Source organism: Hyla sarda, chromosome 5 (assembly GCF_029499605.1).
Source record: "Hyla sarda isolate aHylSar1 chromosome 5, aHylSar1.hap1, whole genome shotgun sequence".
Lineage (NCBI taxonomy): Eukaryota > Metazoa > Chordata > Amphibia > Anura > Hylidae > Hyla > Hyla sarda.
In genome coordinates this window covers 320,468,373-320,493,146 of record NC_079193.1, presented here as the reverse complement: position 1 = coordinate 320,493,146, position 24,774 = coordinate 320,468,373, and the positions used below count along the sequence as shown (strand labels likewise).

Sequence of the window (24,774 nt, the reverse complement as noted above, 5' to 3'; positions counted from 1 at the left end):
GGAATAGAAGTCGGGGGCCATGTGAGTTTACAAAGCCCCCTGTGGTGCCAGAACAGTGGAACCCCCCCACATTTTTCATTTTCACAGACTATTGTTCCAAAAATCTGTCAGACACTTGTGGGGTGTAAATGCTCACTTTACCCCTTATTACATTCCGTGAGGGGTGTAGTTTCCAAAATGGGGTCACATGTGGGGGGGCGTCCACTGTTCTGGCACTATGGGGGCTTTGTAAACACACATGGCCTTAAATTTCGGACACATTCTCTCTCCAAGAGCCCAATGGCGCTCCTTCTCTTCTGAGCATTGTAGTTCGCCCGCAGAACACTTTACATCCACATATGGGGTATGCTCTAACTCAGAAGAAATGGGGCTACAAATTTTGGGGGACTTTTTTTCCCATTCTCCCTTGTGAAAATGAAAAATTTAAGGCAACACCAAAAAAATATTTTTTTTTTTCATCTTCCTATCCAACTTTATCGGCAAACACCTGTGGGGTGTTAAGGCTCACTATACCCCTTGTCACGTTCCGTGAGGGGTGTAGTATCCAAAATGGGGTCACATGTGGGTATTTATTGTTTTGCGTTTATGTCAGTACCGCTGTAAAATCAGCCACCCCTGTGCAAATCACCAATTTAGACCTCAAATGTACATGGTTTGCTCTCACTCCTGAGCCTTGCTGTGCGCCCTCAGAGCCTTTTACATCCACATATGGGGTATTTCCATACTCAGGAGAAATGGCGTTACAAATTTTGGGGGTCATTCTTTCCTTTTACCGCTTGTGAAAATTAAAAGTATGGGGCAACACCAGCATGTTAGTGTAAAAAATAAATTTTTACACTATCATGCTGATGTAGACACCAACTTTACCTTTTCATAAGGGGTAAAAGGAGAAAAAAGCCCCCTAAAATTTGTAACACAATTTCTCTCAAGTACGGAAATACTCCATATGTGGCCCTAAACTGTTGCCTTGAAATACGACAGGGCTCCAAAGCGAGAGCGCCATGTGCATTTTTGAGTCCTGAATTGGGGATTTGCATCCGCCACAAAAATACCCTACAGCAGTGTTTCCCAAACAGGGTGTCTCCAGGTGTTGCAAAACTACCAGCATGCCTTGACAGTCAGTGGCTGTCCGGCAATACTGGGAGTTGTTGTTTTTCAATAGCTGGAGGCTCCGTTTTGGAAACAGTGCCGTACAAGACTTTTTTTTATTTTTATTGGGGGGGGGGGGGGTGTAGGGGGTATATGTATATATTTTGTGTAGTGTAGTGTTTTTAGGGTACATTCACACGGGTGGGGGTTTACAGTGACTTTCTCACTGGAAGTTTGAGCTGCAGCGAAAAATTTGCTGCAGAAAACTCACTGTAAACCGCCTGTGTGAATGTACCCTATACATTCACATGGGGGGAGGGGGGCAAACCTCCAGCTGTTGCAAAACTAAAACTCCCAGCATGCACTGACAGACCATACATGCTGGGAGTTGTAGCTATGCAACAGCTGGAGGCACATTGGTTGCGAAACACTGAGAGTTTGCTACTTAACTCAGTGTTTCGCAACCAGTATGCCTCCAGCTGTTGCAAAACTAGAACTCCCAGCATGTACAGTCTCTCAGTACATGCTGCGAGTTGAATTTTTGTAACAGCTGGAGGCACATTGGTTGCGAAACACTGTTAGGACACAAACTCTGTTTCACAACCAATGTGTCTCCAGCTGTTGCAAAACTGCAACAATCAGCATGCCCTGAAAGTCAAAGGGCATGCTGAGAGTTGTAGTTTTGCAACAGCTGGAGGCACACTGCTACAACTCCCAGCATGCCCTTTGGTAGTCTGTGCATGCTGGGAGTTGTAGTTATGCAACAGCTGGATGCACATTTTTTCATAGAAAAAATGTGCCTCCGGCTGTTGTATAACTACAACCCCCAGCATGCACAGACTACCAAAGGGCATGCTGGGATTTGTAGTTGGTACTGCAGCTGATGCAAAACTACAACTCCCCGCATGCCCTTTTTCTGTGCATGCTGAGAGTTGTTGCTAAGCAACAGCGGGAGGTGAACAGGCCTCACCTCCTGCTGTATTCTGCCGCCGCCGCTGCTGCCACCGCTCCTGCTGCTCCTGTCACCGCCGCCGCACCAGAGGGGACCCCCGCTGGACCAGGGAGAGGTAAGAGACCCCCGCCAGCCCCAATCACCGTCATGATCGCCGCCCGGATCACCGCCCAGCAGGGTCGTAATTGGTCGGTCGTTTGGACCGATCAATCACGTGATCGTGAGGTGGCACCCATGCCACCTCACTCCTGCTGGGTAAGGGTGAATGGAGCGGTCTCGCCGACATGGGGGGGATAGATATCAGCAGGCATCTCGGTCCAGTCCCCACCCGATGCGCGGCGGGGACTGAAATTCCCAAGGGTGTACAGGTACGCCCTGTGTCCTTAAGTACCAGGACGTCAGGGCGTACCTGTACGCCCTTTGTCCTTTAGGGGTTAAGGGGTGCAGCTTTTTAAATTGTTGGTGATTTATGGGGTATCTAACACACAAGCCCCTCAAATCCACTTCAAAACTGAACTGGTCCTTGAAAAATCAGATTTTGATATTTTCTTGAAAGTCTGGAAAATTGCTGTTAAACCGTCTAACATTCTAAAGAATGTAAAATAATGTTTATCAAAAGATGGAAACATATAGAAGACATTTTGTAGATGTGAATTAATCCTTAATTTGGTGTGGTATGACTATTTGTTGTTCAAGCAGAAAATGTAAAATCTAGAAAAATGTGCATTTTCCATTTTTTAGCAAAATTTTGGCATTTTTCACAAAATACACTGAATATATCAATCAAAATGTACCACTAATTTAAAATACAATATGTCACAAAAAAAAAAAACAATCTTAGAATCGCGTTCCAAAGTTATTAACAAATAAGTGGACACTTGTCAGATTTTAAAAATTTGCCTTGGTTATTAAGGTCAAAACAGGCTAAGGAGAAAAGGGTTTATTGCCCAGTGATTGGCCCAGGAGAGCTGCTGATACTTGAAGCGTGGTGGTTAACACAACCCTGGCGTCACAAAGTGTCTACTTGTCACCATTACACTAGCCAACTTAGTTGTTGTTGAGATAATGGACAGAAATGATAGTTAATATTTAACTGGATGAATTCATGAAGCACATTTCAAAGACCAAATTCCTGTATTCCCAGCTTTCCTGCTATTGTATAACAGATCATTTTTAGTTACTTAATAAATAGTATTGTTTAAATGGATGAACTAGTGTCAATACATTCAAATAGTAATAGTGATTTGTCTAACCATCTGACACCTGCATAGTATGATAATTGTGCTCTCTGTCTTTCCTTCTTATAATGAAACCATTCAAATAGTAAACAAGTGGAATGTGTGAATACTAAGCAGATATTTTAGCAACATTATTATTACATTTTTATACAGCAGTTATTTTATAGTATATGTAACATCACTTGTATAGCAAAATAGTTATATGTTCTTAAATTGATTTAAACATTCATTTAATTTATTTTCTATCAGTCTAATTGCTGCCACATGACTTGTTCTTTTTGTTGTATGTTTATGTTTTCTCTTCTGCAGTGGGAAGATATCCACGAATTATTGAGTTGTGAGGAGTTTAGTTTGCAGAAAATGCAAAATACAGAAGAAAAGCTGGATGATTATCTAGCCAGGAACGGAATTGGTAGTATTCATATAGTTTTATTCATCATTTTACTAGAGAGTTGGTTCCCAAGGGAAAGAACAATTCATAACGGCATCTCTAGAAAAAATAGAAAAAAAGGATTCGTGTAGCTCACTTAGGACTAGATATGTACCCAAGGTTACTGGTGTTGCCTAAACCCAAAATAGGCCAAGGATAAAATGTAAAATAGTATATAAATTATATACAGGCTATATAAATTATATATATACTAGCTGAGTACCCGGCGTTGCCCGGTTTTTCCTTCCTAATCCTTGTTGGGGAGGAAAATAAACAAAGGAGGAAGCTTTTGACTTCATACCCCGACCTCCTATCCCGACCTCCTATCCCGTCATCATATCCCGTCCTCCTATCACGTCCTCCTATCCCGTCCTCCTATCTCGACCTCCTTTCGCTGACCTCCTATCTCGACCTCCTATCTCGACCTCCTTTCCCGTCCTCCTATCCCGTCCTCCTTTTCCGTCCTCCTTTCCCGTCCTCCTTTCTCATCCTCCTATCCTGTCCTCATATCCCAACCTCTTGTCACGACCTCCTATCCTGTCCTCCTATCTCGACCTCCTATCCAGTCCTCCTATCTAGACCTCCTATCCCGTCCTCCTATCTCGACCTCCTATCCAGTCCTCCTATCTCGACCTCCTATCCCGTCCTCCTATCTCAACCTTCTATACCGTCCTCCTATCCCGTCCTCCTATCGCGTCCTCCTATCGCGTCCTCCTATCGCATCCTCCTATCGTGTCCTCCTATCCCGGTCCTCCTATCCCGGTCCTCCTATCCCGGTCCTCCTATCCCGTCCTCCTATCCCGTCCTCCTATCCCGACCTCCTATCCTGTCCTCATATCCCGACCTCCTAACTCGACCTCCTATCCCGACCATCCCGTCCTCCTATCTTGACCTCTCATCCTGTCCTCATATTCCGACCTGTAATATGTGACCAGGTATTGAAATATCTCCAGCCGTACAGAAGTTATGTGGGAACATACATTTCCCATTGATTTGCATGGGAATTTAAACAAAAACCCCAACCCTCACAAATGGGGGTACGGTAGTTAAGGGTTAAATTAACTATCCTATATTTTAAGTGGATATGTAAGTTACATGTGACCAAGTATTATCGAAATATCTCCAGCCGTTGGGAAGTTATGCAGTAATATATATTTCCCATTGACTTGTATAAGATTTTAAACATAAACCCCGACCCTGGCAAATGGGGGTGAGTAAGGGTTAAATCACCTATCCTATGTTTGTTGTTGACATATAAGTAACATGTGTGCCAAGTTTCATGTTAATATCTTTAGCCGTTTGGACGTGATGCTGGAACATACACACATACATACATACACGCGTTGAGTTTTATATATATAGATTAGTCCTAAAAAAGGTACATAGAGAAGAAATAAAAGAAATTAGATCCAGTGATTAGAAAGGACAATGTGATAAATTAAATGACTATCGGTATTTATTGTACATAAAAAATGTACCTACTATCACCTTAGCAGGGCCCTTGCGTTAGATAAAGAGGCTAAATATTGTAGAATTGTAATAAAATTGTATTAAAAGAAGATACAAATTTACCACCTGAGTAGCATAATAAAATTCACTGTAGCTTATGGTATCAAAATATATGTTGTTAGCAGCAACTGATTGTGTTTGCAATCCATATAATTGTCTGCAATATACAGAAAAGTTCATTGGTGGTTTAATGAAATAAGTAAAAAGTTCCATTTGTAGGACTTAATTGTTGATGTTATAGTAGGAGCAGTTATTCTCCTGATGGGAAAGTACCGGTATTTGGAAGATTTTGAAAGAGGTTTGGTGCAGGGCACCACTCACCGACCAGAGAGAGTAATCCTGGGGATCGCAGAGCGGCTGGCACGGCTGCGTGCGGCACAAGAAGTGACTTGAATGGTGCCCGTCTGCTGAGATGAGGATCGCAGAGTCACCTTGCCTCTTGTCAGTCTTTGGCTGACACAGACTGTGTCCGGCCTGGCAGCGGATGGTGTCCGTGACTGGAGATCTTGTAAGGGAGACAGCGATAGGTACGTGAAGGTGCGGAGGTGGATGCCAGCGTCCTCGTGTGAATGAAGCGCTAATAGTGCGTGTACTGCAATGGTCACCAAACAGTGGATTTCCAGCTCTTGTAAGTGCTGAAAAGAGGTTAATAATTGGTATACCGTATGTATACTTGTTGGACTGTAGTGGAATAGTAGCTAGACGAGTTTCAAGGCCTCGGGCCTTTTCTTCAGTAGCAGTATAGAGGTAGTAGACAAGAGCAAGGTCGGACGTAGCAGAAGGTCAGGGCAGGCAGCAAGGATCGTAGTCAGGGGCAACGGCAGGAGGTCTGGAACACAGGCTAGGAACACGCAAGGAAACGCTTTCACTGGCACAATGGCAACAAGATCCGGCAAGGGAGTGCAGGGGAAGTGAGGTATAAATAGGGAAGTGCACAGGTGAAGGTACTGATTAAAACCCATGCGTCAATCAGTGGCGCACCGGCCCTTTAAATCGCAAAGACCCGGCGCGTGCGCGCCCTAGGGAGCGGGGCCGCGCGCGCCAGGACAGCACAGACGGGGAACGAGTCTGGTAAGCGGGTCGGGATGCGCATCGCGAGCGGGCGTGTCCCGCATCGCGAATCGCATCCCGGCTGGGAACATTATCACAGTGCACCCGGTCGGCAGGTCTGACCGGGGCGCTGCGAATAGGAGAACGCTGTGAGCGCTTCGGGGTGGAGCGGGGACCCGGAGCGCTCGGCGTAACATATACTATTGTTGGAAATAAAAATATGACAATACAGATCAATAGAACAAACTCTAAAATATAATAGCTAATATATATGAATATAATTATGTGGATAAAATTATGCGAATAAAACTGAATAAAGATATGCAACCCAAGTGATGATAGTCTTGGGTGGGATCAACCACAGGGACTGTCACTGTGTCGATATGCAACCAGCCAGTGACTGGCCGTGGGGAAGAGCCGAACAGTAAGAGGTACTAAAGGAAACCAAAAATTTCGAGTTCGGCATTGAGCCCTCTAGGTATCTGTCACGATGCCGGCTGGCAGGAGGTGGATCCTCTGTGCCAGAGAGGGATAGCGAGGACCGTGCTAGTGGACCGGTTCTAAGACACTACTGGTTTTCACCAGAGCCCGCCGCAAAGCGGGATGGTCTTGCTGCGGCGGTAGTGACCAGGTCGTATCCACTAGCAACGGCTCACCTCTCTGGCTGCTGAAGATAGGCGAGGTACAAGGGAGTAGGCAGAAGCAAAGTCGGACGTAGCAGAAGGTCGGGGGCAGGCGGCAAGGTTCGTAGTCAGGGGAGATAGCAGAAGTTCTGGTACACAGGTTTTTAAACACACAAAACGCTTTCACTAGGCACAAGGGCAACAAGATCCGGCAAGGAAGTGCATGGGAGGAGGTTAGATATAGTCAGGGACCAGGTGGGAGCCAATTAAGCTAATTGGGCCAGGCACCAATCATTGGTGCACTGGGCCTTTAAGTCTCAGGGAGCTGGCGCGCGCGCGCCCTAGAGAGCGGAGCCGCGCGCGCCAGCACATGACAGCAGGGGACGGGAACGGGTAAGTGACCTGGGATGCGATTCGCGAGCGGGCGCGTCCCGCTGTGCGAATCGCATCCCCAACGGCCATGACAGAGCAGCGCTCCCGGTCAGCGGGACTGACCGGGGAGCTGCAGGGAGAAAGACGCCGTGAGCGCTCCGGGGAGGAGCGGGGGCCCGGAGCGCTAGGCGTAACAGTACCCCCCCCCTTAGGTCTCCCCTTCTCTTTGTCCGGTAACTGCCTCCCCTGGGATGAGGACACCGGGAAAGGATGGAGGGATTCCTCAACGGCAGGCAGAACCGCAGGAGTAGGAATGGGGAGAGAGGGCAGAGGGCGAGACCTGGCACGGGGCAGTGTGACACCAGGACGAGGGCCATGAGGGGACACAGAGGCTTGCCTGATGGGACTGGGAGGGGGGGAGGGGCATTTCCTGTGGCAGGCAGAGTCCTTAATGACCTTAGGGGGACCGGATACAGGAGGAACCACAGGGTCACGGCAGGGAGTACTGGGAACCGGTTGAAGGCAGTCCTTGGAACAAGAGGGACCCCAACTCTTGATCTCCCCAGTGGACCAATCCAGGGTTGGGGAATGGTGTTGAAGCCAGGGTAGTCCAAGGAGAACTTCAGAAGTGCAATTAGGAAGGACAAAAAATACAATTTCCTCGTGATGAGGTCCGATGCACATTAGGAGGGGCTCCGTGCGGTAACGCACGGTGCAATCCAACCTGGCTCCGTTGACCGCGGAAATGTGGAGTGGCTTGACAAGACGGGTCACCGGAATGCGGAATTTATTCACAAAGGACTCCCGAATAAAATTCCCAGAAGCTCCAGAGTCCAGGCAGGCCACGGCTGAGAGGGGAGAGCTGGCTGAAGTAGAAATCCGAACAGGCACCGTGAGACGTGGAGAAGCCGACTTGGCATCAAGAGACGCCACACCCACGAGAGCTGGGTGCGAGCGTGCGTTTCCCAGACGTGGAGGACGGATTGGGCAATCCACCAAAAAATGTTCAGTACTGGCACAGTACAGACAAAGATTCTCTTCCTTACGGCGATTCCTCTCTTCCAGGGTCAGGCGAGACCGATCCACTTGCATGGCCTCCTCGGCGGGAGGCCTAGGCGCAGATTGCAGTGGAGACTGTGGGAGAGGTGTCCAGAGATCTAAGTCTTTTTCCTGGCGGAGCTCTTGATGCCTCTCAGAAAAACGCATGTCAATGCGAGTGGCTAGATGAATGAGTTCATGCAGGTTAGCAGGAGTCTCTCGTGCGGCCAGAACATCTTTAATGTTGCTGGATAGGCCTTTTTTAAAGGTCGCGCAGAGAGCCTCATTATTCCAGGATAGTTCAGAAGCAAGAGTACGGAATTGTATGGCGTACTCGCCAACGGAGGAATTACCCTGGACCAGGTTCAGCAGGGCAGTCTCAGCAGAAGAGGCTCGGGCAGGTTCCTCAAAGACACTTCGAATTTCCGAGAAGAAGGAGTGTACAGAGGCAGTGACGGGGTCATCGCGGTCCCAGAGCGGTGTGGCCCATGACAGGGCTTTTCCAGACAGAAGGCTGACTACGAAAGCCACCTTAGACCTTTCAGTAGGAAACTGGTCCGACATCATCTCCAAGTGCAGGGAACATTGCGAAAGAAAGCCACGGCAAAACTTAGAGTCCCCATTAAATTTGTCCGGCAAGGACAGGCGGAGGCTAGGAGCGGCCACTCGCCGCGGAAGGGGTGCAGGAGCTGGCGGAGGAGATGGTTGTTGCTGCTGTAGCTGTGACTGTACTTGCTGTAGTTGTGACTGGAGTTGCTGTGTCATGGTGGTCAAGTACGACAGCTGGTGATCTTGTTGCGCTATCTGTTGCGACTGCTGGGCGATCTGACGAGCTTGCTGGGCGACCAGCGTAGGGAGGTCAGCGACAACTGGCAGAGGAACTTCAGCGGGATCCATGGCCGGATCTACTGTCACGATGCCGGCTGGCAGGAGGTGGATCCTCTGTGCCAGAGAGGGATAGCGAGGACCGTGCTAGTGGACCGGTTCTAAGACACTACTGGTTTTCACCAGAGCCCGCCGCAAAGCGGGATGGTCTTGCTGCGGCGGTAGTGACCAGGTCGTATCCACTAGCAACGGCTCACCTCTCTGGCTGCTGAAGATAGGCGAGGTACAAGGGAGTAGGCAGAAGCAAAGTCGGACGTAGCAGAAGGTCGGGGGCAGGCGGCAAGGTTCGTAGTCAGGGGAGATAGCAGAAGTTCTGGTACACAGGTTTTTAAACACACAAAACGCTTTCACTAGGCACAAGGGCAACAAGATCCGGCAAGGAAGTGCATGGGAGGAGGTTAGATATAGTCAGGGACCAGGTGGGAGCCAATTAAGCTAATTGGGCCAGGCACCAATCATTGGTGCACTGGCCCTTTAAGTCTCAGGGAGCTGGCGCGCGCGCGCCCTAGAGAGCGGAGCCGCGCGCGCCAGCACATGACAGCAGGGGACGGGAACGGGTAAGTGACCTGGGATGCGATTCGCGAGCGGGCGCGTCCCGCTGTGCGAATCGCATCCCCAACGGCCATGACAGAGCAGCGCTCCCGGTCAGCGGGACTGACCGGGGAGCTGCAGGGAGAAAGACGCCGTGAGCGCTCCGGGGAGGAGCGGGGGCCCGGAGCGCTAGGCGTAACAGTATCAATGAGTCGAATTCAAAGATCTTTCTGGATTCGGCTCTTGACATGCGTGTGATGAAGTCTCCACCTCTCCAACATCTACTTACACTCTGAATGGCCACAAAGAAGAGTTCGGATGGGTTCTTATTGTGATATTCAATAAAATGAAATGACAGTGGATGTGTTTTTATTCCCGTTTTTATGTTGTAGATATGTTCTGAGATGAGGGTCTTTAGTTGTATCTTGGTGCGGCCTATATATTGTTTGCCACAATTGCACTGAATTAAGTAAATAACCCCTTTGCTATGACAAGTGAGACATTCTGTTATTTTATGTATAAATTTATAGGAGGTGGATGAAATTTCTGTGGAACCCTTTAGTTTGTAACCATGTGGAGGATGACTGTGCGGAGGGTGGGTGTCTTAATGTGGGGGCAACCTGAATGCCCAAATTGGGAGCCTTGGTGTAAAATATTGGTAGATTAGAGGGGATATCTTGATTTTATCATTTCTTATAAAGTGCCAGGTTTTCTTAATGATTGTTTAAATTTTTCTGTATTCTTTGTTAAATGGTAACATTAATTTGGAATCATCGTTATGGGTTGATGGGTTAACCGATCTGCCTAGAGTGCCTATTTTTTTAAAGATTGGTACAGGGTAGGCTTTGAATACTTTTTGTCCAGGAATATTTCCATGAGGGCATGTGCTTCCTCCTCAAATTTTGTGTCTAAATCGCAATTTCTTATTAGTCTGTGGTACTGACCCATTGGAACATTTAAAAGCCATCTGGGTAAGTGACAAATGTTAAAAAGAATAAAACAGTTTTTTTGCCACTGGTTTGTGGTACGTACTGCAGACAAGTTTTGGAGAGTCAATGGTAATCAAAAGATCTAAAAATTCTAAAACGTCTGTGCTAATATGGGGTGTAAAATTTTGATTTAAAATGTTAATATTAATTTCCTGAATAAAACAGATCTCTGGTTCCTTTCCAAGTAAAAACATTATCATCTATGTAGTGCCGCCATAGGACGAGATCTGGGAGTGATAGATTGATCCTCCCAGGCTGCCATGAACAGATTTGCGTAGCTAGGCACAAATCTAGTACCAATGGCGGTACCACTTAACTGTAAATAAAAATTGTTTTCAAAGTAAAAATAATTATGGGTTAAAATGAAATGGATGGCTTGTAAGATAAAATCAGTTTGTTCTGGCAAGATATCTCCTTTTGTTAAAAAGTGTCTGAGAGCATTTAAACCAGGGGTCTCAAACTCAAATTATCTGGGGGCCACTGGAGGTAGAGGCTGGGTGAGGCTGGGCTGCATGCGCCCCTCACATATAATGCCCCCATCATGCGCCCCTCACACATAATGCCCCCATCATGTACCCCTCACATATAATGCCCCCATCATGCGCCCCTCACATATAATGCCCCCATCATGCACCCCTCACATATAATGCCCCCATCATGTGCCCCTGACATGTAATGTCCCCATCGTGCACCCCTGACATATAATGCCCCCCATCATGCGCCCTTCACATATAATGCCCCCGTCATGCCCCAGACAAGACCTCAGATAGATATGACCCCCATCAAGTAGGGCTCCCCAGTAGGTACACAGGCCCCCATATAGATATGACCCCCATCTGGTAGGGCTCCCAAGTAGGTACACAGGCCCCCAGATAGATATGACCCCCAATAGGTAGGGCTCCCAAGTAGGAATAAAAGCCCCAGATAGATATGATCCCCATCACTGATGGGGGAAATATCTATCTGGGGGCCTGTTTTCCTACTTAGGAGCCCTACCTGATGATCAGGAAGGGGTTCCCAATAGGTGTACAGGCCCCCAGATTGATTTTACCCCTGGCAGATAGGGCCCCTATTTAAACAATTATGCCCCCTAAGAAGATCGTTTAGCCCCTGGTGATGAGCAGGTCCTCCCTTATTAGGCAAGTAATTAGGCAAGTTAAGTTTCACAGCCAGAGTACTTACATCTCCCTGCTTCAGCCTAAAATGAGCCTTCTTTGTGGGGATGAGCGCATTAAGTGACGTCATCATATGCGCCGTGCAGGACGTCAGCATCATGGCGTCCTGTGCTGTGGATGCGATGATGTCACACTCTAGTGCATCCCTCCAGGAAGGCTCGTTATAGGCTGCAGCAGGGAGATATAGGTACAGTAGCAGTGTGTGCTGACGTGTTTGAAGTCTTCCAGCATTTGGCGCTGCTTGCCTGAAGCAGGGCTAAATGCCTGAAGAGATCACCTGCCCAGTGCCCGGGCCGCAAAATTTTGTTTCGCAGGCTTCAAGTGGCCCGCAGGATGGGAGTTTGAGACTCCTGATTTAAAACATCTTCGTGTTTAATAATAGTCTGAAGAGAGCTTACATCTAGGGAGACAAGTATGTAATCAGGTTCCCATTTGACATTTTCAAGAATTTGTATCGCTTGGGTGGTGTCTTTAGGATAAAAAATTGTAGTCTGTACAAATGGTTGAAGAAAACGGTCAAGCAGTTGTGAAAGATTGGATGTCAGTGAATTGGTGCCCAAGACTATTGGGTGACCGGGAGGGTTGGTGGAGTCTTTATGTATCTTGTGAAGGCAGTAGAAGACTGGAAGTCTTTCCTGCGTTCACAAGATAAATTCTTATGTTATGTTCTTTAGTCGATAAAATATCAGAAGAAAGTGCATCATCGCATAGTGTTTTAAGTTCTTTGCTGAAGTCGGCTGTGGGGTTCGATCTCAATTTAATATAAGTATTGATATCTGATAATTGTCTAGCACATTCTAAATTGTATTTATCTGTGTCAAGGATCACAATACCGCCCCCCTTATCTGCAGGGCAGATTGTGATATCATTATTTTCCTGTAATTCAGTAATGGTCCTTTTTTCTTTATAGGTAATGTTGTTATTTTTTACACTAGGTTTTAATTGTCTGATATCAGACTTCACAGCTTTTTTGAAAGTGAGGATATCTGGGCCGGCTTCTTGTTTTAGGTAAAAATTAGATTTTAACATGCATGTAGTGGTTGTTTAGTGATTGGTTGGAATGTCTCCAACTCTGTCTTCCTAAAAAATGTTCCCTGTTGGTATCGGTTGAAGGGGTGAATCTGTTCTGTACTGGAATGTTGTATCTAGGTTCTTTTTGTTCTGTTTTCTGTTGTGTCTTATCTAATTCTTCAGATTTAGTTGGAGCTATATTTTTTCTAATCTGCCATGACATTTTTTTTTATTTCTTTTGGGTGATTTCTTTCTCTAGGGTATCTAAACATTTCATAGTACGCCATAGTATGCCTAGCTACGCAAATCTGTTCATGGCAGCCAGGGAGGATTAATTTATCACTCCCAGGATTGGTGCGGATCTTGCCCTATGGCAGCGCTACATATATTATATTGTTTTTATTTGGAAAGGGACCAGAGATCTGTTGGAAAATTTTATTCAGGAAATTAAGACTAACATTTTAAATCTAAATTTTACTTTTTATTATTACATTTTATTCTTTTTAACAGTTGTCACTTACCCAGATGGCTTTTAAACGTTCCAATGGGTCAGTACCACAGACTAAAAAGAAATTGCACTATAGACTCAAAATTTAAGGAGGAAGCACATGCCCTCACGGAAAAATTCTTGGACAAAAACTATCCAAAGACTATCCTGGACCAACCTTTTAAAAAAAATACGCATAGACAGATCTTCATTTTTTATCCCTAAGTCAGTTGACCAATCAACCCATAACGATGATTCCAAATCAATTTTACTATTTAACAAAGAATACAGAAAAATGTAAACAATGATTAACCCCTTAACGACAATTGACGTAAATATACGTCATGGTGCCGTGGTACTTAACGCACCATGAGGTACATTTACGCTCCGCCATGACTGCAAGCACCGGAACGGTGCTCGCGTCATGCGCGGCAGGTCCCGGCTGCTATCAGCAGCCAGGGGCCCGCTGGTAATGGTGAACATCCACGATCGCATGGATGTTCGCCATTAACCCCTCAGATGCTCTGATCAATACAGATCATGGCATCTGCGGCAGTGTGGTACTTTAAATGGATGATCGGATTGCCCGCAGCGCTGCCGCGGGGATCCGATCATCCATAATGGCGGACGGAGGTCCCCTCACCTGCCTCCGTCCATCTCCAGGGGTCTTCTGCTCTGGTCTGAGATTGAGCAGACCAGAGCAGAAGATCATCGATAACACTGATCAGTGATATTCTCTAGCATAGCACTGAACAGTATTAGCAATAAAATGATTGCTATAAATAGTCCCCTATGGGGACTATTGAAGTGTAAACAAAATGTTACAAAATGTTAAAAAAAATTTAAAAAAATTACAAAATGTGAAATATCCCCTCCCCCAATAAAAAATTTAAATCTTCAATTTTTCCCATTTTACCGCAAAAAAAATGGTATCGCCGCATGCGTAAAAGTCTGAACTATCAAAATATATTGTTAGTCATCCTGTATGGTGAACGGTGTAAATGTAAAAAAAAAAGTCCAAAATTGCTGCTTTTGTGTCACATAAAAGAAAACATTTTTAAAAAATGTATAAAATTTTAAACCGAAGCAAACTTGGTCCCAATAAAAACTAGAGATCGTGGCACAAAAAATAGGGCAAATGAGAAAGTTATAGGTGGGCAAAATAGGGCAATTTCAGACATACTAATTTTGTTAAAATAGTTTGAGATTTTTTAAAGCGGTACAATTATAGAAAAGCATATAACATGGGTATCATTTTAATCGTATTGACCCACAGAATAAAGAAAACATAAACGTAAAGTGCACAGCGTGAAAACAAAACCTTTCAAAATTTGCTAAATTGCGTTTTTCTTTTCATTTTTCCCACATAAATAATAATTTTTTTGTTGCACCATATATTTTATGGTAAAATAAGTGATGTCATATCGGTCTGTGGATGGATAGAAAAGAGTTATGATTTTAAGAAGGCGAGGAGGAAAAAACGAAAATGTAAAAATAAAATTGGCCTGGTCCTTAAGACCAAAATGGGCCTTAAGGGGTTAAAGGGGTATTCCAGGCAAAACCTTTTTTTATATATATCAACTGGCTCCGGAAAGTTAAACAGATTTGTAAATTACTTCTATTAAAAAATCTTAATCCTTCCAATAGTTATTAACTTCTGAAGTTTTCTGTCTAACTGCTCAATGATGATGTCACGTCCCCTCTAATCCACCAATAGTTTACACCAAGGCTCCCAATTTGGGCATTCAGGTTGCCCCCACAATAAGACACCCACCCTCTGTACATTCATTCTCCACATGGTTACTAACTAAAGGGTTCCACAGATGTGGATCTTGTCTGGGATGCAAAACTACAGAGAACTCCCCGCTGCCCCCCCAAAAAAAAAAAAAAACACACAGACATTTCATCCACCTCCAATAAATTTATACATAAAATAACAGAATGTCTCACTTGTCATAGTAAATATCTTATTTACTTAATTCAGTGCAATTGCGGCAAACAATATATACCGCACCAAGAGACAACTAAAGACCCTCATCTCAGAACATATCTACAACATAAAAAAGGAATAAAAACACATCCACTGTCATTGCATTTTATTGAATATCACAATAAGAACCCATCCCAACTCTTCTTTGTGGCCATTCAGAGTGTAAGAAGATGTTGGAGAGGTGGAGACTTCATCACACGCATGTCAAGAGCCGAATCCAGAAAAATCTTTGAATTCGACTCATTGATACCTAGAGGGCTCAATGCCGAACTCGAAATTTTTGGTTTCCTTTAGTACCTCTTTTGGTATGGCTCTTCCCCACGGCCCATCACTGGCTGGTCGCATATCGACGCAGTGACGGTCCCTGTGGTTGATCCCACCCAAGACTATCATCACTTCTTGGGTTGCATATCTTTATTCAGTTTTATTCGCATAATTTTATCCACATAATTATATTCATATATATTAGCTATTATATTTTAGAGTTTGTTCTATTGATCTGTATTGTCATATTTTTATTGCCAACATTAGTATATTTGATCCATTGCCGTTACCATTAGTTTTATTCTTAATTAGTATTGTATATTTTTATGCCACTCTTATTTTATTTATTTCTATTTCTATTTTATTCTATTTTATTTTACTTTTCCATCTCTTTATCTTTCTGTTCTTTTCTATCCTAATAGATCCAGTATGATTAACCTTATATCCATATAATTCATTGTATTCCATTCCATGTTTTTATCCATGTTTTCTACCCATCCTTCCTCCATTGTCTATTACATCACCATATTGAGGATAAAGCACATCATTTTACCTGTATACACCTCTATACTGTTACTGAAGAAAAGGCCTGAGGCCTTGAAACTCGTCTAGCTACTATACCACTACAGTCCAACAAGTATACATACGGTATACCAATTATTAACCTCTTTTCGCACTTGCAACAGCTGGAAGTCCCCTATTTGGAGACCATTGCAGTACACACGCTATTAGCGCTTCATTCACACGAGGACGCTGGCATCCACCTCCACACCTTAACATATCTATCGCTGTCTCCCTTACAAGATCTCCAGTCACGGACACCATCCGCTGCCAGGCCGGACGCAGTCTGTGTCAGCCAAAGACTGACAAGAGACAAGGAGACTCTGCGATCCTCATCTCAGCAGACGGGCACCATTCAAGTCACTTCTTGTGCCGGACGCAGCCGTGCCAGCCACTCTGCGATCCCCAGGATTACTCTCTCTGGTCTGTGAGTGGTGCCCTGCACCAAACCTCTTTCGAAATCTTCCAAATACTTGGCCATCAGGAGAATTACTGCTCCTACTATAACATCAACAATTATGTCCTACAAACTGAACTTTATACTTATATCATTAAACCACCAATGAACTTTTCTGTATATTATGGACAACTATATGAATTGCAAACACAATGAGTTGCTGCTAAAACATATATTTTGATACCATAAGCTACGGTGAATTTTATTATGCTACTCAGTTGGTTTATTTGTATGTTCCTTTAATACTATTTAATTATAATTCTACATGTATTAACCTCTTCATCTGACGCAAGGGCCCTGCTAAGGTGATAGTAGGTTAATTTTTTATGTACAATAAATAGTCATTTAATTTATCACAATATACTTTCTAATCACTGGATCTAATTTATTTTATGTCCTCTATATGTACCTTTGAGGACTGGTATACATATAATTTATATAGCCTGTATATAATTTATATACTATTTTACATCTCTAGAAAAAAGTCATAAACAGATTTTACTTTCACGGAAATGTCAAAGCTGCAAGACTTTTCATGAAACTTTTCAAAGTGCTGCAGAATTGAATTCAATTGTATTATTATTTAGTATTAATTATTATTTTTTATTATTATTAGATATAATGTCTGATAGTGTCCATTGAGAATAGTCTGTAAAAAATACAATAGCTTATAAATGAAGGAGGACAGTGACAAGGATCATGCATGCTTCTGTGAATGGTAGATGTCATCACAACATGCACAGTTCTATGGCTGGACAGTAGCCATCTTTATTGTGCTATGAAGCCTTCCGACTAAAGGAGTATCACCTGGGCATGTGAGAATGGATACTTGTCGGTGAGGACTGAAAAAGGTCCAGCCAGCACTTTGTCAAATCCTAGCTCCTTGTTGATCACATTGATGTAAGGGTCAGAATTTGATACATTGAGCATATTTCTGTGGACCCAGCTGTTTAGTATCAAAATCTGCATTGTCTTTTGTCTAATAATATTTTTGTCTCTATACAGAATGTCCATCTTGCAGATTTCGGTTTGATTTGTGGAAAGGTGGATGCTTACACTTTAAGTGCACACAGTGCCAGCATGACTTCTGCGGAGGATGCCTAAAACCATTTTATCATGGATCCGTAAGAACAATCTTCACACATTTTTAATTTCAAATATACTGTTTTCAGATGATTTTAGATTTTGACCTATTTTTTTTTTTTTTTACTATTTACAACTCAAATAACAGCGTTAACATAACCTTTTACTGTTTTGGGATCTCAGCTATTAACACTAAGGTTCCTGTTCTCTACTAGTTGTATAATAAGACAGGAGATTTGGCCCATTTTGCCCATTAAGAGAAATGCAGACCCATCTTAACAAATATAGACCATCCAGAGCCCCTGAACTGAGTCAGATTCCAGACCAGACACCTCCTTAATACAGACTTTAGCCCAGACTCCCTCTTATTAAAGACCCCAAATCAGATTATGTCCCATACAGATACCAGACCACCCTCAAATGGGATAGATTCAAAAACTTTTTTTATGTTGTACATCTTATTACAAAACATTGACCTTTCTAAAGTACTTCATGAGAAAATGTTATTTTCTGAATCATAATCATGGCTTATAAAAAAAAAAAAAAAAAAAAAAAACACCACTAGGGGTCCCCATACTAACCAGAACATAATCCTGTCCGGCTGCAGCATCATTTTTGTCCAAGTTAAAGCACAGACAGTGACAAAGCCCAGTAAGTCAGGGCAGGACTAGCACACCTCTGTGCTCACTCCTATCCTATCAGACTGCAGCATGAAAACCGAGAGGAGATGGGTTACAGAGCGGCCTCTAGTGATTGGATATAGACATTCAGCACTGCACAGCAGACTCAAGGAGGAAGCTAAGTCATGCAGAGAAAGGACACACCCCTCCAATGACAAAGAATGACAAACCAAGTGAGCAACAGATAAAGAGTATTTGTGAGAGAAATATAGGTGCTAGACAAATTCTATGTATGATCAGTATTAGGTACTGACCAGCATTTTTTTTTGTGGGGGGGGGAGGGGCACGTGACAGGTACTCTTTAAGTAGACTTCACATCAGACTATCCTTTAAAGGGAATTTATCAGCAGATTGGGGCTTCCAAACCTGCTAGTATGGTTTAATAGAGTATGTTACAGTGTTTATCATTGTACCTTTATTGTATGTCTCCAATGTGCCATTTTGCAGTACAATAAATTTTTAGTTATATGGAAACTAGGGCATTCAGCCACTGAGAGCATTATTTTACCACTAGATGCACCACTCTGGCTGCTCCTGTAAAAAGGCCTCCTGGTAAATATTCATCCTCTGCAGTGACATACAGTAACTCACACCTGCAAGCATGAGACATCAGAGTGGCAGTGAGTTATTGATTACAGGGGATGATCAGGAGCACTGTTACTAGAGTGGGCAGGCAGTTTAGTGCACCTAGAAGTAAAGTAAAAAATAATTTTTTGTAGAACTGCTCATCAGGGACACATAATAAAGGTACAATGCTAATCACTGTTACTTGCCTTATACCAGCAGGTTAGGAAACTCTATACTGCTGATTAATTCCATTTAAGCTAAGGTCACAGTGACTTGCCATGGTTTTGAAGTTAGCTTTTGTCCATGTGATTTTTAATGTTTCTCCTGCAAAAAACATGTAGCAGATAACTGTGTCACTAAGCTGCGGCAATCAGAAGTTAAAATCGTGTGGTTTTTCATTATGGGAATTGATTCTGCTACTTGCAAACCTAGTCTAATACAGACCCCAGGCCCGACTATCCCAAAAAAATACAGACCCCCAGACAAGACTACCTTTTTTAATACATACACCTGACTTGACTATTCCTAAATATAGACACCAGACCAGATTATGCAACTACAGCTTCAAGACCAACCTTTTCCTAAAAACTCCAGGCCTGAATATCCCCAAAATACAGGCCCCAAAATAGCCTCCACTTTCATACAGCCAAGACTCCCAATAAATAAAGAATCTAAGCCAAACTCTCCCCAAAATACAGACACTTTACCAGTTTTCTTCGTAATGTATACTAAAGACCAAAGACTATTCCCAAAGTACCACCAAACATCAAAGACCAAGGTACAGAAATTATATAAATATATATATGTTTATATAATTTCTGTACCTTGGTGTTTGATGTTTGGTGGTATTGATGTTTAAAGAGACCACTGTATAAGTATTCTCAGATTGCGACAATTGTTGGGTGACCACTATTCCCAAAGTACAGACCCCTAGACCAGATGCATAGTTACTCACCTCTCCCCATTCCTGCACTTAATGAAACTGCCCCAGACACTGGCCTGACACTGAGGCCAGCATCAGAATCTCTGCGGTGGCACCAAGAAGTGAAAAGAAGAGCAGGAAAGCTGGGAAGAATGTATGATATCATCCATCTTTTAATGAATCCCATCAGAAAGGTCAGCAGACCATGGTCACAGGATACAGACACAATCTACATAGCAAAATATGCCCCCTACTGTCTGAATGTATGTTAACAAGGTTTGGCTGACAGATAGAAGGTAGAGTAACTGCTCGTTCAGACTATAAATGTTTTAAACTGGACCAAGCAATGCATTTAAAAACAACTGTCTGCCCTTTACCTCTTAGAAATGTGGTTTCTTTGATGATTGTGACGGGAAAGGGTTACACGCTCATCACACCCGGGATTGTTTCTATTACCTGAGAGACTGGGATGTAGGGAGACTGCAGCAGCTTCTTCAGGTAACACTGTCTTCACATAAAGATACTTGAGGTACCATGAGAGGTAAAGTCTGAAATATTTAACATATTATTTATTACTTACAGCACAATAAAATACAGTACAAGAATGACATCACCAAAGAGCAGTCTGGATCCATAGAAAGTGAGTGTGCAAGTCATATTCCATGAAAATGGCATAATGTTAATTTAATAGAGCAGATAGGTGTAAGCGTTGTTTGTTATTCATACAAGGTCTTTCACTACTGGGCCATACCCTGTAATGCTCCCTACGAAATTGATTGTCATACTATGTACGGAAAAATGATTAAAGGGGTTTTCCAACCTAAATCTATAAATGGCTATCCAGAGCATAGGCACTCAATAAATGATAAGCGGGGTGCTGAAACTGAGGCTTCCTGATCCTGTATACTTTTCCTTTCTGGCACCACAGCTGCGATGATCTACTCTTGATGGCCTATCCTGTGCACATGCCATTAATAGTTTTGGGTCGGAAAAACCATTTAGGATCTATTTACACATACTGTATGCTTCATAAATTTGAAGCTGCAGATTTGAAGCTGTGTTCAGTCAATTAGTTTACATTGAAATCTGCAGCTTCAAATCCTGCACATCAAATATGCGCAGGTACTGTATGTGTGAATATACCCTCCCGGTGTTTTCACACGTAGAGTATCATGTGCATATTTGATGTTGCAGATTTTATGCTGCAGATTCAACTAAATGATGGAACACAGCTTAAAATCTGTAGCTTCAAATATGTGGAGGACAATGCATGTGTGAATAGACCCTTAAAGGGTAATTAAGGCATGTGGGCATCATCAAGGGGAACAGGATGTCTCCTAATTGATGTCGGCTCTTCCGGGCTCACCCTATTTACAGCCACACTGTACTGCAGATTGGGGGTCACAGGGCCCTTATTCTTCTCATACGTGAGGGTAGGACAGATAAGACCCCCACACATGTATGGGATATCGTATAGATATGCCTTGGATTTTGTTGGTCAGAATGGCCACTTGGCATCTGATCCCTTTGCTTAGCGCCCATTGGTGTGCTGTTCTTTTTTATGTTCTGTTTCATATAGTTACATAGTTCATAAGGTTGAAAAAAGACCAGAGTCCATTAAGTTCAACCTATATCCCTATTATGTACCTACTATGTTGATCTAGAGGAAGGCAAAAAAAACATTTGAGGGTGATGCCAATTGCCACATACCAGGGGAAATTTCCTACCCTACTCCAATATGGCATCAGAATAAATCCCTGTATCAATGTTCTGTCCCTATAAATCTATTATTCATAACCTGTAATGTAAAGTTCTCCAGAACCTTTTTTCCCCACATTTTCAGCACATATGGGATGTTTTATTTGTAAACAGCAAACATATTGACCAAAATTTACAGCCAGAATAAAGTAAAATGTGTCATAGGAAACTTACATGATATGATGTAAAAAAAAGGCTTATTATAATTTGGACAATAGTAATTTATAAAAGCACTAAAGGGATTTTATTTTAAGAGGACAATAAAATAGATATATTAAGATGAGAATGGGAAATGATACTGATATTGATACTCTTGCAAATAAGAGTATCATGTTTGTATAAAGGTAGGAATGAACTCGGTATCAAGCACCAAATGAAACCAGCAAGTGAAACTCAAGCCAAGTATGAGAATCTTGCACTCTGCTTTATATATGTTTTATATATATGTTATATTACCATTTTTTTATTATTGAGACAATAAATTAACATAACTCACAGGAGACCACAGTAGGGATTAGCACATTTTCACATAAATTCTCACAAGAAAAATTAAGACTGGTTTTAAAGCTTTAACAATTATTCACCCCCCACCTAGGAACGCTGCAGTTGGTTAGAGAAGAGAGAAAAAGAGAGAGGAAACTTGAGTTCACCATGACCACTTCCTCTGGCACAGAGTTCTCTAGTCTCACTGCTCTTACAGTAAAGAACCCCGTCTGTGCTGGTGTAGAAATTCTGATATATTACCCTGGAGGTCCTTTCCTTTAGCTTTAAGTCCCTGAAATGATTTTGAAGTACACTCCACTCACCTCTTGTCATTGTGTGACTATCTTTGCTTTCATTCTAAAGATAATCACAGTAAGGTCTCCATATTGAATGTTTACGAGTATCTCCATATTCCACAAATGATATAACGTTGCATGTCACATGTTCATAATCAATTAGCATTTTGTTATCCCTTTGTAAAAAGATAAAAGGAAACTTTCCTGAAACTACTGCATGTAGACAAATGTTCAGCCAAATGCAATATTTATTTTTAGGATTCTTTAAGTTACGGAAAACAGATGACACGCATAAGGAGAAGAGAGAAGAAAAGGAAGATGATGCCTCCGATGAGTATGTTATGACACAATATACAAATGTTTGTAAATTTTAATATATAGGAAGGAAATTTACTAAGGACGGCATATGAAACCCTCACCAGTGTCCATTAAAAGACGAACAAATTTGATATATCGAGGAACATCTGAGGCAGCCTCAGAAATAAATGACTCGTAGCTTGCATAGATTTTAACTACAATTTACACCTGCTAGCAGGAGTAAATTGTAGTATATTTGGCACACGCAGGCAGCCACACCAAATTTTTGAGAGACCACTCCCTCTCTGGGCCACTTTCCACCCACTTGGCAAGCATGGCATAGATAGACAACAAAGATACAACGTTTGAGACTTCTTACTGACCTGCACCAGGCACACACTAGAATAATCCCCCACCCCCCCCACCCCCATACTGTTCACATTATATTAGAGTTTGACTAATTCACTTAAATCAAGCTAAGGCCTAGTTCACACCAGCGTTAAGCTCCTGCGTCCGTTCAACTCTCTGTTCAACACTCTGTTCAGCTCCTGTGTCTGTACGGGTCCATTCATTTATTCTCAGCTTAAAGGGGTACTGCAGCGAAAAATAAGTTACCACCTATGCACAGGATAGGGCATAAGTGTTAGATGCCGGGGGGTCCAACCACTGGGACCCTCTGCAATCTTCTCTCTGTTGAAGACCTGTTTGTGGAGGGTGTTTTGACACTTTCTTCACCTATAGATCACATTCCAGGTGATCCAAATACCCTTTATTTCCCACAAACATATAAAATATTTAATGCTTTATTTCTAAACTAATTGACTGAACACAGAGCAGCATATGTTTGCTATGGGGATTTTCTCCTACTCTGGACAGTTCCTAAAAAGCAGAGAGCACTGTGCTCGTGATGTCAGCAGAGAGCTCTATGTTTCAAAAAGAAAAGAATTTCCTCTGTAGTATTCAGTAGCTAATAAGTACTGGAAGGATTAAGATTTTTTTTTATAGAAGTAATTTACAAATCTGTTTAACTTTCTGGCACCAGTTGATCAAAAAAAAAAAAAAAAAAGTTTACCACCGGAGTATCCCTTTAAGTTCTTCTTTAATGGTTTGGTGCTCTGTGGCTGTAGCCCACAATAGCCTATCAGACTGTGCTAGCCCTGTTACTAAAATCTTTAACACTCAGCCCCCTCAACACGTTTCACAGCGATCTGTGGCTTTGGCAAGAGGTAATGGGCTAGTGAGTGTCCAAACATCGTGCTGGAGGTTTTATAACCTTCTATTGATGACGTAGTTTAGCAAGTTCCGTGTCTCTCTGGCCAACCCTTGTGCTACCCATGCCTTCCCCCTATCATACTTCACCTTTCTGCAAACTGACGGGAATTCCTACCTGTGATTCATTACTTACCTGCACCAATCACGCTAGTCTGGAGAACTGACTCCTATTGGGGCTGGGTACTGTGACATTCATGCGCAGCTCCCGATGCGCAATCTGTTAGTGATTTTCTCATGTCGGGTTTGCGCGCAGGTCCGGACCTGACGATATGCGCAGCCGGGTCTGCGCTAACACTTATGGGGAGATTTATCAAAATCTGTCCAGAGGAAAAGTTGCTGAGTTGCCCATAGCAACCAATCAGATTGCTTCCTTCATTTTTGAAAAGGCCTCTGAAAAATGAAAGAAGCGATCTGATTGGTTGCTATGGGCAACTCAGCAACTGTTCCTCTGGACAGGTTTTCATAAATCTCCCCCTTAGTGTTTATCTCTTGCTTCCTTCTCACTGCGCAGGTCCCGATGCGCAGTGATCTCTGCGCAAACTGTTAGTTAATTTCATTCAGAGATGATAAATTATAATAAGACTTGACACACATTTATTTATATTTAGCATCAGTACTAACATTTAGTTGTATTTTTTGAGCAGGAGTTAGTTTTAGTTATTATAAAATAGTTTCTGATGGATTAGGATAGGTGAATGAGGTGTTTCTTAGTGTATTTTACCCATTATTTTACCACATTGTGTTTTATATTTACCCTTGGGGTTC

At 43.0% G+C, this 24,774-nt stretch overlaps 1 protein-coding gene across 3 annotated transcripts in view; it reads left to right on the top strand.

Moving 5' to 3' along the window:
- Positions 1 to 24,774, top strand: part of LOC130274209 (E3 ubiquitin-protein ligase RNF31-like) — a 78,244-nt gene that overhangs the window by 45,407 nt on the left and 8,063 nt on the right. For all 3 annotated transcript variants that reach the window (XM_056522263.1, XM_056522264.1, XM_056522262.1), the window contains 5 exons: positions 3,589 to 3,691; positions 17,657 to 17,775; positions 20,288 to 20,401; positions 20,486 to 20,543; positions 22,699 to 22,774. In XM_056522263.1, the coding sequence (XP_056378238.1) occupies positions 3,589 to 3,691; positions 17,657 to 17,775; positions 20,288 to 20,401; positions 20,486 to 20,543; positions 22,699 to 22,774 (470 nt within the window). The remainder of the gene's footprint in view (positions 1 to 3,588; positions 3,692 to 17,656; positions 17,776 to 20,287; positions 20,402 to 20,485; positions 20,544 to 22,698; positions 22,775 to 24,774) is intronic.